At 40.6% G+C, this 14,262-nt stretch overlaps 2 protein-coding genes across 5 annotated transcripts in view; one reads left to right on the plus strand and one right to left on the minus strand.

Moving 5' to 3' along the window:
* Positions 1–14,262, minus strand: part of kdrl (kinase insert domain receptor like) — a 193,954-nt gene that overhangs the window by 105,613 nt on the left and 74,079 nt on the right. Inside the window, exons 8-9 of the mRNA XM_059976939.1 lie at positions 14,036–14,153; positions 1,351–1,520 (exon numbers count right to left, since the gene is read on the minus strand). Coding sequence (XP_059832922.1) covers positions 1,351–1,520; positions 14,036–14,153 — 288 coding nt within the window. The remainder of the gene's footprint in view (positions 1–1,350; positions 1,521–14,035; positions 14,154–14,262) is intronic.
* Positions 1–14,262, plus strand: part of LOC132398030 (general transcription factor II-I repeat domain-containing protein 2-like) — a 96,299-nt gene that overhangs the window by 3,562 nt on the left and 78,475 nt on the right. For 2 of the 4 annotated variants that reach the window (XR_009513508.1, XR_009513510.1), the window contains exon 1: positions 3,253–6,192. Coding sequence is in view for 1 of the 4 variants with exons in the window: in XM_059976940.1 (XP_059832923.1) it covers positions 9,697–10,347 (651 nt within the window). In the remaining 3 variants the exon portion in view is untranslated. Of the gene's footprint in view, positions 1–3,252; positions 6,193–9,544; positions 10,408–12,702; positions 14,030–14,262 lie in introns of those variants that run through there. The other 2 variants (XM_059976940.1, XR_009513509.1) reach the window with 2 other exon arrangements.

Below are 14,262 nucleotides of genomic sequence, written 5' to 3' on the forward strand. Positions count from 1 at the left end.
TAAAAGTCAGTACCAAAATTCAGGGCCCTAGCTTTTAAAATGTATTTAATCTTCTCAGGGCTCCAGATTATCTATTTTTCCCTGGTTTCTGCTGCTCTTCCCTACCAAACCAAAGTTAAATTATTGACTTGCAGTTGTGATTTACATACACAACTTCAATGATCTTAGCAAAATTCTTAGCAAAACCACGAAACTTTGGAATAATTATATCTACCTATCCTGACTTTCTCGTATTCCCAGTTCCAAAGAAAGAAAATACAATCATAAATATGAGAAAATAGCAGATGCTGGAAATCCAAGGCAAAACACAGTAAGTGCTGGAGGAACTCAGCAGGTCAGGGAGCATCTATGGAAAAGAGTAAACAGTTGATGTTTTGGGTCAAGACCCTTCATCAGTGATGCACCATTAATAACTCTCGGAGATGTGAGTCAAGATAGGCTTTTATTAGCTGGAAGGAAGCACCGTCAGCAGCAAGAGCCCACCACACAACATCCTGGAGACTGAGAGAGGAGCAGTGCCTCCAATCGCCTTTATACAGGGGTCTGTGGGAGGAACCACAGGAGCAGTCAGCTGGAGGGGGGGGGGGGGGGGGGGCGTGTCCAGACAGGTATATGTAGTTCACCACAATCATGACCGAGAGATCAGGATCTAGCGCACTATAATTAATCATCTCTTTCTTTTAAACTTCCACCCCCTTCCAGCCACCCAAACCTTGCCAGTAAATTGTTCTTGTGGTCAATGTGTTTCTGTAAGTTTACTTCAGATTTCTAGTTAAAGCACTGCTTGCAATTATCACCAACAGCAAAGCTGTTTTTTTTTCCCACTATGTCTGGTATGGGTTTTTTGTCCTTCAGGAAAATTACTTTGACAAGAATGCAGAGAAAACTAACCGTATGAAATGTGCAAGCAATAAATCATTTACAAACTGCAAGGGACTGGCACGGTACAAAAGAACTGCACTGAATGTTCTGAATATCTTGGCAAAATGCATCTGACCTCCAAAGGAATGATTGCTACTTCTAATAAAATCAAAATAGCTTGGATGATTTTTTTTGGACTACACACATTCCCTTGAGGCTCCTTCTGCTGACCCAGATCATTATGTATGTTGAAATCAGAACAGAAATGCTGTGAGTACACAACAGATCCATCAGCACCTGATAACTAAATAATAGGTTGGGCTAATGTTTGGGTGCAGTTAGATGAGAAGTGCTGATGCAAGCTCTGTACTCAGAGCATGAACGTGTTTTCAATGACCAGCATGTTTTTTCAACCATTTTCTGCTTTCGAAATACAACATGTCTTCGTTTATGTTCTAGAAGACATGAAAGGGATAGTGATAGACTTACCACAGACTTGTAGTGTGATGGTAAGGTTCTTATGCAGGTTATGTCGCTTGTTGTTCAATGAAATAGTATAGTTCCCTTCATCCTTTGCTGATACAGACAATATTTTTAATGTATAGCGGTCTTGGACATAACAGGACTGATTCTGTCCAATGAGTTTTCCATCTTTGTACCTGTTACAAAAAAATATAAGTTAGATTGACGAAGAAAACCTCAACAATCTTAATGTATCTTTATTGTAGTTACAGTCACCTATAAGAGGTAAGCAATTAAATTGGCTCAGATCCTTCTGAATCAAAATATCTTAATTCTATTCTAATCTGATGTTTCAATGCCTTACTGAGGAAATAAAACAGAAAATGCTAGAAACACTCAACAGGTTAGGCTGCATTTGTGGGAAGAGAAACTAGTTAATATTTCAGCTGAAAGATGCTTCATCAGAGCTGGCAACGAGACTAAAGAAACTGCAGGGAGTGTGGGGGAGGTGAACATCCACTGAATGCCAAGTAGGTCAGACTGGGCCTGTCTGCGATGGGAAATAAAGAGAAAAAGACAATGAACAAGCTGATAAATGGACAACTGATAAAGACATAAATCAAATTAGCTGAAATTTTAGGATTCAGTTTTAAGTCCAGAAGGCTGCAACCTATTCAAATGGAAAGCTTGCATGAGGTCTCACTGAGACAGTACAGGTCAGAGTAGGAGTGGGATGAGAAGTTCAAGTGTCAGGCAACAGGAAGCTCAGTGTTACTACTGCTGACTAGATGCAGATCCCTTGCTATGCAGTTGTCCAATCTATGGCTTCTTCACTGAACAAGAGACCGCTAGAATCAAGAAGTCATAGTGAACTACAGCACAGAAATAGGCCCTTTGACTCATCTGGTTTGTGCTGAACTGTTATCCTCCCTAATCCAATCGACCTGCACCAGGATTGCAGTCACCCATTCGCCTCCCATCCATGTACGTATCTAAAATACTTCTAAATGTTGCGACTGAATCTACATCAACCACTTCCACTGGCAGCTCACTCCAAACTCACCCTCTTCCAATCAACATAATTCCCCTCTTAAGTAATTTGCTTTCATTCCTAGTTCCAGTCTGATTAAACGTAAAGGGATAGCACCTTTATACATTCACCCTATTTATACCCCTTATAATTTAATATACCTCTATAAGATCCCTCTCATTCTCCTGTACTCCTATTCAATTGGTTCCTGTAGCTCAGGTCCTTTAGACCCCACAACATCTCTGTAAAATTTCTTTGTGCTCTTTCAAGGTTATTGATGTATTCCTGTAGGTTGGTGACCAGAACACACACAATACTCCAAATATGGCCTGACCAATGTCTTATACAACTTCAGCATGACATCTTTACTCCTGTACTCAGTGTCCTGATTTATAATGGCCCATATGCCAAAGACCCTGTTTATGGCCTGTGATGCCACCTTCAAGGAATTGTGGATCTAGATCGGATGAAGTGCCAGGTAATTACTGCTTCGCCTGGAACAACTGTCCAAGTTCCTGGATGGTGGAAGGGGAAGTTTGAAAGGACAAGCTATGATACAACTTACTGCAATTTCTTGCAGTCATGGGCAGAGTAGATGCCATCACAAACTGTGCTTTATCTATTTTGCATTCATAAAAGTTAGTGAGGGTCAAAGGATTACATGACTGGACCAGGACAGGATATTAGTGATGTTTACTCTTAGGAAGTTGAAGCACTCAACCCTTTTGACCTCAGCACCATTGCTCTAAACAGGGATATATGCAACAACAAACTTCCTGAAGTCAACAACTGGCTCTTTTGTTTGTTGATATTGAGGGAAATGTTTTTGTCATGACACCATGTCACCAGTATCTTTATGTCCTTCCTGTACTCTGACTCATCACTATTTGATCTGATGCTGTCATGTCATCTGCAAACTTGCTGTTGGAGTTAGAGCAGAACTGGGCCACATAGTCATGAAGCAGAATAGGGGGCCGAGGACACAGCCGGATGTGTTACTATCTTTACTGACCATGGTCGGTTAGCAACTGGACCTGTGACTTACTGATTCAGGGAGATGTTGAGTCCCAGTTCTACAGATATTTAAAACTAAAATGTCAATAATTTCTTTACTCTCACAGATATTGTTTGATCTGCTGTGTTCCTCCAGTAGATTGATTGTTGGCAAATAAATACCTATTGTCACCCCAGTTTATTGTATTAAACACACCCTCTTCCCTGCCGCTTAACAAGTTTCTTTCGTCCCCTTTCTAGGTAACATAGAAACATAGAAAACCTATAGCATAATACAGGCCCTTCGGCCCACAGTGCTGTGCCGAACATGTACTTACTTTAGAAATTGCCTAGGATGACTCATAGCCCTCTATTCTTCTGAACACCATGTACATATCCAAGAGTCTCTTAAAAGACCCTATTGTATTTGCCTCCACTACTGTCACTGGCAGCCCATTCCATGTATTCACCACTCTCAGTGTAAAAAACTTACCCCTGACATCTCCTCTGTAACTACTTCGAAGAACCTTAAAACTGTGTGTGTGTGTGTGTGTGTGTGTGTGTGTGTGTGTGTGTGTGTGTACGCCTTTAACTCCTGGTGGAGTCGTCGGGGCGCCGTCACGACAAACTTTTTGCATCAATCTTTTTGGTGATTGCTCATCAAACGGTGTGTCTTGGGCATTGAAACCTGGTGGAGCCCATCCCTCTCTAGGCTTTTTGGAGCTGTCTGGATTCGAACTCGGGAGCCTTCGCTCTGAAGTCTGGTGCTGATGCCACTACACCACCAGCCCCCTTGTTTTAACCATTTCAGCCCTGGGAAAAAGCCTCTGACTATCCACACAATCAATGCCTCTCATCATCTTATACACATCTATCAGGTCACCTCTCATCCTCCGTCGCTCCAAGGAGAAAAGGCCAAGTTCACTCAACCTATTCTCATAAGGCATGCTCTCCAATCCAGGCAACATCCTTGTAAATCTCCTCTGCACCCTTTATATAGTTTCCACATCCTTCCTGCAGTTAGGTGACCAGAAATGAGCACAGTACTTCAAGTGGGGTCAGACCAGGGTCCTATATAGCTGTAAAATCACATTTGGGCTCTTAAACTCAATCCCATGGTTGATGAAGGTCAATGCACCATATGCCTTCGTAACCACTGAGTCAACCTGCACAGTAACTTTGAGTGGCCTATGGACTCGGACCCCAAGATCCCTTTGATCCTCCACACTGCCAAGAGTCTTACCATTAATACTATATTCCGCCATTATACTTGACCTACCAAAATGAACCACTTCACACTTATCTGGGTTGAACTCCATCTGCCACTTCTCAGCCCAGTTTTGCATCCTATTGATGTCCCGCTGTAACCTCTGACAGCCCTCCACACTATCCACAACACCTCCAACCTTTGTACCATAAGCAAATTTACTAACCCATCCCTCCACTTTTTCATCTAGGTTATTTATAAACATCACAAAGAGAAGGGGTCCCAGAACAGAAACCTACGGCATACCAGTAGTCCTCTGGTGGACCTCCATGGAGAATATGACCTGCTTACAACCATGCTTTGCCTTCTGTGGGCAAGCCAATTCAGGATCCGCAAAGCAAGGTCCTGTTGGATCCCATTTTCTCAATAAACCTTGCATGGCATACTTTATCAAATGCCTTGCTGAAATCCATATACATTACACATGCCCCCCCTTTACAAAGGTAGAGTGTTCCTATGAAACCTTTCTTAAGCCGAAATAGCATAAAGCAAAGAACCATTAACTTATATGGGAAAAATTTTCATAATATCAAAAATCCTCTTTGTAATGTGAAAACAAGTTACTAATGTAGGTCTTTTGTGAAAGCGAAGTGGCGTAAAGCGAACATTCGTAAGGGTGGGGGAGCACCTGTACATCTACTGCTCTACCTTTATCAATGTGTTTAGTCACATCCTCAAAAAGTTCAATCAGGCTTGTAAGGCACGACCTAGCTTTTGCAAAGCCATGCTGATTATTCCTAATCATATTATGCCTCTCCAAATGTTCATAAATCCTGCCTCTCAGGATCTTCTCCATCAATTTACCAACGACTGGTCTATAATTTCCTGGGCTATCTCTACCTCACTTTCTTGAATAAGGGAACAACATCTGCAACCCTCCACTCCTCCGGAACTTCTCCCATACACATTGATGATGCAAAGATTCAGAGGTCATAGGTTAAGGGAAAATTTTAAAGGGAACATTAAGGGGGGCTTCTTCATGCAGAGAGTGGTGGGAGTGTGGAATGGGCTGCCAGATGAAGTGGTGAATGTGGGCTCACTTTTGACATTTAAGAAAAACTTGGACAGGTATATGGATGAGAGGGGTTTGGAGGGATATGGCCCAGGTGCAGGTCAGTGGGACTAGGCAGAAAAATGGTTCGGCACAGCCAAGAAGGGCCAAAAGGCCTGTTTCTGTGCTGTAATGTTCTATGGTTCTATGGTTCTATCATTGCCAGAGGCTCAGCAATCACCTCCTCCCACAGTAGCCTGGGGTATAACTCGTCTGGTACTGTTGATGTTCTGATATTCTGATGGGGATATCTTCCATCTTAAATATTGACTCTGTTTGTCATCCCACAGATGAAGCGTTAAAGACATTGGAGATCAGCTTTATTTGTCACATGAACATTGAAACATTGAAGCATACAGGGAAATTGATTGCTTGAGTCAGCAACCAACACAATCCAAGGATGAGCTGAGAGCAGCATGCAAGTGTGGCCATGCTTCTGGCACCAACGTAGCGTGCCCAGGATTTACCAACCCTAACCATCGTCTTCGGAATTAGGGAGGAAACTGGAACACCCAGAAGAAATGCATGGTAAGAATATACAGTACATGCTCCTTATGGGCAACGGTGGAAATTAACCTGGGTCACCATAACAGCATTATGCTAACCACTATCCTGCTGTGCCACAGCATTTCCAGAAATTTCTGGTTTTATTTCAGAACTCCAGCATTTTGTTTTGATTTTTACGCTAAAGGAAAGCTGGACTTCGAGTCATTTGAGATGATTTACTAATGGTTTTCCTGATAGTTGATTTGAAAGTTAATGATCTATCAGCAACTTGGCATATTTAGTAGTACTAACAATGGTGAGGTTGTAGGCCCTTTCAACACATCCCAAAGTGCTTTACAGCAACTAGCATCCTTTTTGAAGTATAGTCACCATTAAAATTCAGGGGAACGCAGCAGCAACATGACCAGAACAAGTTTCTACAAATGAACAAGTGATAATGTTCAAATGGGATGTTTTAGTCATTCTGAGTCAGTCCTATGGATTGCCAATAGGTCTGAAATATCTAAATTAAGCTGACATGTAATTTCAAGAAATATTTAATTCTGGCACTTTTTGACCCAAAACGTTGACGCATCCTTTCCTCTCACAGATGTTGCTCAACTTACTGAGTTCCATCAGCAGGTTGTTTATGGGTAAATAATTGGCAAGTTGACGCATTATTGTCACATGTAGCTATACACTCAGTGGCCACTTTATTAGGTATAGGACCACACCCAGTGTGGTCTTCTGTTGCTGTAGTCCATCCACTTCAAGGATCGGCATGTTGTGCATTCAGAGATGCTCCTCTACACACCGCTGTTATAATTTATGATTATTTGATTTATTGTCACCTTCCTGTCAGCTTGAACCAGTCTTGCTATCCTCCTCTGACCTATCTCATTAGCTCAGAGAACTGCCTCTCAATGAATGTTTTTTTTTTGTATATCGTATCATTCCCAGTAAACTCTAGAGACTGTTGTGCATGATAATCCCAGGAGATCAGCACTTTCTGAGATACTCAAATACCCTATCTCGAACCAACAATCATTCCAAGGTTAAGGTCACTTGTTTCCCCACTCTGATGTTTGGTCTGAAGCAGTGAACCTCTCGACCATGTCTGCATGCTTTTACGAACTGAGTTTCTGCCACATGATTTGTTGATTAGATATTTGCATTAGTTCAAGTTTATAGTCATCTGACTACATATATACAATCAAATGAAACTTAAATTCCTCCAGACTATGGTGCACCCACACAACATATATCACACACTGTACATAAACCAGAATATCATACTATTAATTAATTTAAAAAAACATACTTCAAAATGCATGTCATAAAGCACAGCAAAGATAAATAGTTAAGTAATCAGCTCACTGTCTAAGTGATGAGACCTTAGTGGCGGTTGGGCATTCATTAGTTTCAGCCTGAGGAAAGAAGTTGTTAGCCAGTGTTAGTTTTGGTGCTCCCGTACCTCCTTTCTGATGGCAGTGGGTCAAAAAAATTGTGGGATCGTTGGTAGGGATGCTCAACAATGCTTTGGACTCTTTGTTTTTTAAATAATGTAAGTGAATTACAATTTGAATATAGCTTCTTAACTCCAAGCAGAATACTGGAATTAAAATCGCTTAATAAAGCAGTACTAGTTAAGTCATAACTGTTAAAAGGTCACATGTCACAAATAGGTGGGTGGAACCCAATAATCCTCTTGTCAGTTTTTACTGTCTTCTGTACGGTCCTGCAGTCTGATGCCTTGCAGTTTCTGTATAACACAATGATACACCCTCACAATTCACTCTTTATAGAGCTCTTGTAGAAATTTGTTAGAATGGGGATGGGAAGCTTTGCATGCCTCAGTATCTTCTGAAAACATAGACACTGCTGTGCTTTTCTGACTAGTGCAGAGATGTTGTGGGTCCAAGTTAGATTGTCTGTTATGTGCAAACCAAGAAACTTTGAGATCTTCACTATTTCCATGGCAGAGCCATTGATGTGCAATGGAGAGTGTTGCCATGTGCGTTCGTGAAGTCCACAATCATCTCTTTTGCCTTGTCTGTTTTGAAACTCAGGCTGTTGCTCTTGCACCATTTGACAAGTCACTTTACCTCCTCTCTGTATGCCAACTCACCATTGCTGCTGATAAGGCCAATCAGTGAACTTGATGATCCTATTTGATCTCAATCTGGCAGCATAGTCACAAGTCAGCAGCAGACTGAGCACACCCAGTTTGGTGGGGAAGGGGGCAATGGAGCTTGAGCTGTTGCTGCCAGCCATCTTGGACTGACTGGGGTCTTTCTGTCAAAAAGTCATTAACAAGTGTACAGGTGTACCTAATAAAGAGAATGTACAATACTGCTATTTAATTGTTGAAAATAAATATTTTTAAAATCTTCTTGGAATTGACCATTCTTTATTACATAATTGACAACATGACTGAATGGATTGAGTAAAGATAACTGTAAATGGTGACTAATTCTTTAAAAGAAATTCTCAGAAATTTAGGTTGTGATGTGTTCTCTTAACATTTATGATTAACTGACACTGCTTTATTAATCTGCTTGGAGTTAAAAAGCTATACTCAAATTGCAATTTCCTTGCATTTTTTAAGTATTACTTATCACTGAATCATAAAATCCTGCTTTGCAGAAATCTATTTTAAGAGGATTGTACCTTTTAGGGGGAAAATGATACTTTTTGCTCTTGTTTTCCAGGACTACTTTCTTCATTGTTTGAAGGAATAGAAAATTAGCATTCATAGCTCCATTCATAGCTACTTTTTTAATGATGGAAAGCCCACCAGTGTGAGTGTCGTGGAAGATAGGCCTGCTCTCAACCACAGTGTTTCCACTGTCAAATGGCCAGTTAACAATCACCATTGGGGCTCAGTTTAAACAAAAGTACTCATCAGGTGAAGAGACAGAAGTTTCTGGATACCAGAGAAAAAGACCCAGTCAAAAACCAATACTTTTAGGAGGAAATTGTCTTGGTTATTAGTTTAAGGATGTCTGTGGATGACAGAAATTCACATGGTTGCTTGAATCTCACTCTGGTGTACAGATTTGCACTTTCAGGGAACTTTAGTTGAGTGAGTGTCAAGAACTGAAAGGCTTAGAAGCTGTACAGAGAGCTTCTTGGTAATACTTCACTCTATATAACATATACGTCAAACTCAAGGCCCGCAGGCCAAATCCGGCCTGCGGTGGAATTATCTTTGGCCCGCGAGATAATATCTAATTACTATTAAAGCTGGCCCCAGTAATCGAAGTACCTATGGCGTATGATATGGCTAATGCTGAGTTTATTCAGGTACCAGGTTTTCAGGGTTTTTAGTGTTTATTCGGTTTCCCTGGTTTATTTCCTGAATATCATTAATGAATAATTTTTTTTCTATTAGAGCTGGCCCGCCGGTATATTGCATGCACCACTAATACTACAAATCCCACAATGCACTGCCAGTGCATTGCTCGCGCTTGCCTTACGCTCTCATCAGCATCCTTATGGCGCTAGTCACGTGTGGTCAACTTTCAGCTATCCCTCACCCCAAAAATGGCTGAACGAAAGGTGGACTTTGAAAACAGGGGTTTTCAAGGCAGGTGGGAGGCAGAATATATGTTCGCAGATATAAAGGGCAAACCTGCTTGTCTTGTGTGCGGAGATGGTGTGGCTGTAATTAAAGAATATAACGTAAGACGACACTATGAAACGAAACACCACGACAAATACAAGCATCTGGACAAGAAACAGAAGTCCGCGATGTGCGGTCAAAAGAGTGGATTGGTGGGCAGGATCCGGCAGAAGATGCGGGAGGAAAATGGCGCAGGTGAGCTGACAGCTTATCACTGCATCATACACCAGGAATCGTTGTGTGGCAAAGCCTTGAAAATGGAACATATAATGAGCACCATAACACGAGCAGTTAACTTCATAAGAGCCAAAGGTTTAAATCACCGCGAGTTCAAGTCGTTTCTGGAGGAGTTGGGTTCAGAATATAATGATTTGCCCTATCACACAGAGGTGCGATGGTTAAGCCAAAGAAAAGAGCTGAAAAGATGTTTCGAGTTGCGTGAGGAGATCTGTCAGTTCATGGAAAGCAAAGGGAAAGACACAACAGGGCTCCGGGATAAAAAGTTGCTTTGTGAAATGGCGTTTCTGTGTGACATCACGAGCCATCTCAATGCGCTCAACCTGCAGCTTTAGGGGCGAGGTCGTGTGATCACAGACATGTACGCTGCAGTGAGGGCTTTTAAAACCAAGCTGTGCCTGTGGGTGACGCAGATGCAGCAAGAAAACTTGAGCCATTTTCCGTGTTGCCAAACTATGAAAGAGCAAGTTTCTACCGCAGTGTTCCCACATGCAAAGTTTGCTGAAAAACTTAGCATACTTGGTGCCGACTTCACACGGCGACTTGCCGACTTTGAAGCCCAAAAAAGCAGGTTTGAACTGCTCAGTAATCCATTTGCAGCTGACGTGGAAAGCGCACCAACCAACAGACAAATGGAGCTGATTGAACTCCAATGTAGTGACACACTCAAGGCAAAGTGTGACTCGGTGGGCGCTGCACAGTTTCTATGTTTCATTCCCGACACAATGCCCCAGCTGCGTACCCAAGCTGCTCAAATGCTCTCTATGTTTGGCAGCACATATCTGTGTGAGCAACTGTTCTCTTTGATGAAGATAAACAGAACATCACACAGGAGTCGTCTTTCTGATGAACACCTTCACTCAATTCTGAGGATTTCCTCAGCTCAGAGCCTGACTCCAAACATTGATGAACTTGCATCCAAGATGAGATGCCAAGTATCTGGCTTAGACTAGTGTGAATCACAGAGTGTTGACCTGTGGAAAAATGTTTTCATTAGAAATTACTCCAGAAAATCTGCAGATAAAGCCATAAGAAATAAATGCAACTGATTTTTTATTTATTTAATGTTCAATGTTGTTTTTGTAGGCAATAACCTAAACTTTGTTAGTTCCAGGTTAATATGTGTAATAAATTCATTTCAATAAGTTTTGCAATAAATGCTGAACCAGTCTGGCTCTCAACTTGTACCGATTTTTAAATTTTGGCCCACTGTGTATTTGAGTTTGACACCCCTATGTTAGGTCTACATTTGTGTTTGCTAATGCTTGTTTTCAAACGGTTTATTAATGGAAAAGGTATGGCTCCCAAAACAATCTTAGCCGAAATAGCATTGTTTCTTTCTCGTTGCCTACTTTCTTGTAACCTACGTCTGTAAGTTAATACCAATCATAAAAAGAATGCTTGCTAGGTAATCTGCTTCATAAAAAATGAAATTCGTAAAGTGAAACAATTTTAGATATAGCAGAGACTGAGACACATGAGAGCAGGTTGAAAAAATGAAGGCAACGAAAGCTGTGGGAGCACGCGCGCGTACAATCGCACATGCACAACTGATCCGGCCTGCATGAAATCGCATTTTTCTCAATCCAGCCCGTGACCTAAAATGAGTTTGACACCCCTGCTATATAAGAATATACTAACTGCTAATTTACATACAACAATCACCAAACAGTGAAGCACTATGACTGTGTACTTTCTTTCTTAAGCAAAATGATCCACAATGAGCAATTCTGGCTCTAAGTGGTAATATGATTAAAGGTCACACCTAGGAGTTCATTTGTGTTTCTAAAGCTATGCTAATCAGTTGTATGAAAATGACTTCTTTGGCCTTGGAAAAGCAGCAGAAGTCCTGTGCAGTAGTTTAACTGGAATGATGAGAGGTCTGAAAGATTTTTATTCACTTGCATGGGAATAGTACCCTCCCTGTTTGAAATTGGAGAGCCCATTAATGTTTTTTTGAGCTGTGGTCAGGTCACTAAAAAGTCTAGTTTTAAATCAATGGTGTTTCTTCAGAATCTAGTTTATTATTATTGACATGTGTAGTGACATTTGTTGTTTTGCAGCAGCAGTACAATGCAAAGATGTAAAATTACTATAAATTACAAAATAACGAAATAGTGCAAAAAGTGCCTGGCGCTCCAAAGCAGAGTGGAGAGCCACGCAGACTTGTGGCAGTGGGCAAATTGTAGAGGGCCCATGTCCTTACTCAGGCTGAAGTTAATTCTGGTCATCACCGACCTCTTGAAGCACTTGATTATGGTAGATCTGTGTGCAAATGTGTGAATTATTAAGGCAGCCCATCCTGCGCTTGGGCACTGGAATGAAGCAGGTGGGACTCTCAGCCCGCAGCAGTGAGAAGTTGAAAATGTTCTTGAACACTCCAGCCAATTGTCAGCACAGGTTTTCTGTACATGGCCAGCTACACATTGGGAGCTGATGCCTTGCAAAGATTCTCCCTCTTGAGGGATATTCTGATAAAAGCCTCTGAGAAAGGGATCACAGAATTGCTGGATGATGTTGGGATTTGCACAGGTGTTGTGCTGTTCTCCTATAAAAAAGCATTGAGCTCATTGGGGAGTGAAGCAATGCCAGCTGCTTATAGGAAGTAATGGCATACAAACTCTACCATATCTGCTGTGCTTCATTGTGTCTCTAATTCCACATGGAATTACCTTTTTGCTTTTTTGTAGGACATGGAGTTGTTGGTGGCGAACTTTGAGCATGAACATAGCAAGCCTCAGAATGCAAGTCATGGAACAAGATTGCAAATGGAAAATTGTAATATTGTTATTAACCTATAAAGTACTAACTTTGTTTCTGTTTCTGCCACAGCTGCATGACCTGATAAATATTCTAGAATTTTCTGTTGTCATTACCTTAGTGGAATAGGAACGTGAGAATAGAGTAAATATTGTAGCTATTAAACAGAAATACGATAAATATGCCAGCAGTCATGGGGAACAGAGCACCGGTCAGACAATTGTGATGAGCTTACTTTTAGTAATGCATTGCCTTTGTATCCTATGACATGTCTGTTTAGCCATGTTACAGGGTTAAAAAAGGAAATGCATTAGTGGCGACCTTTTAAAATTCTCCAGATTCTCTATTTGTTCCGATGTATTGAAAGTTAGCAAAAATAACACACTTGATAAAGAATGAAAATAAGAGATAATAACTAGTTAATTGTCATCAGCTTTCTCAAAATGCTGTGTTACATTATAATGTAAAAGTTATCAGGTCACCAGGAATAATATAACACAGTTAGGCATAGTCAACAACATTTTTATGAAAAAAATGACAGATCTAATTAAATGAAAACATCTGGTGCCTGCAGGTCTCCAAAAGAATGCCTTTTGATGTAGCCTCAGGTTAGATAAAGGGGAACCAGAGGATGAAATATATCTAGATTTTAAAAAGAATTTGATAACATTTCACATGGAGGATTGCATTATGAAATTAAAACTCCAGAATTTGGGAAATTTGGAAAATAGATTTGTTTTTCAGAAGTAGTTGTACTAATCTTCATCTGAAAAAATATATTTGCACTTGATAAACACATCTTGTTCACATTGCTTCAAGAATTTTTCTAGTCTTTTTGTATTTAAATCCACAATTAGTTTTAGCATAGGATCATTTGGGAGAAGTGGCACTTAATGGAGTGATGAATGTGTAGAAATTCTGGGTTTTACTAAAGGATTAACCTGGCTGCTTTGAGTGAACTCATTAACTCATTAAAATTAACCTTGCAATTTTTGTGAATCACTCTTCACTTCAGTCGCAAAAAAAGGGTAAGCAATTTACAGATGAAACAGTGATTAGTGGGACCCATCTAACATGAGAAACCCCCAGGGAATACATTAAGAAAAACACATTTGGGAAAAATTATCATGGGATTATTGATGACCGGTATACCTTCTTCAGAAAACTTGAAAGAAAATCAGTAAAGTTAACCAAAGGCAAATACTTAAATTATTATTTATCAACAATCAGGATCTGTGAAGTAAATAGAATAATGAACTTTACCAGGATACTTCTGGAAGTGGGAATGCATTGACTTTCACAGGTAGTTTTCTGGGTCTGTGATCAGCTTTTACACACAAAGGACTCCTTTTTTTGAACTCTGCTTCAATGTAAGGGCTCTCTGCAAATACAAAAATGAGAGGAAGCTATAAGGAGACCACTGAGGCCAGTAACAGGTTGAATAGTTGAAGCATAGTGCCAAATAAAAACAGTTACACACTAATGTCCAT

The sequence above is a fragment of the Hypanus sabinus genome, chromosome 8 (genome assembly GCF_030144855.1).
Source record: "Hypanus sabinus isolate sHypSab1 chromosome 8, sHypSab1.hap1, whole genome shotgun sequence".
NCBI classification, from domain to species: Eukaryota; Metazoa; Chordata; class Chondrichthyes; order Myliobatiformes; family Dasyatidae; genus Hypanus; species Hypanus sabinus.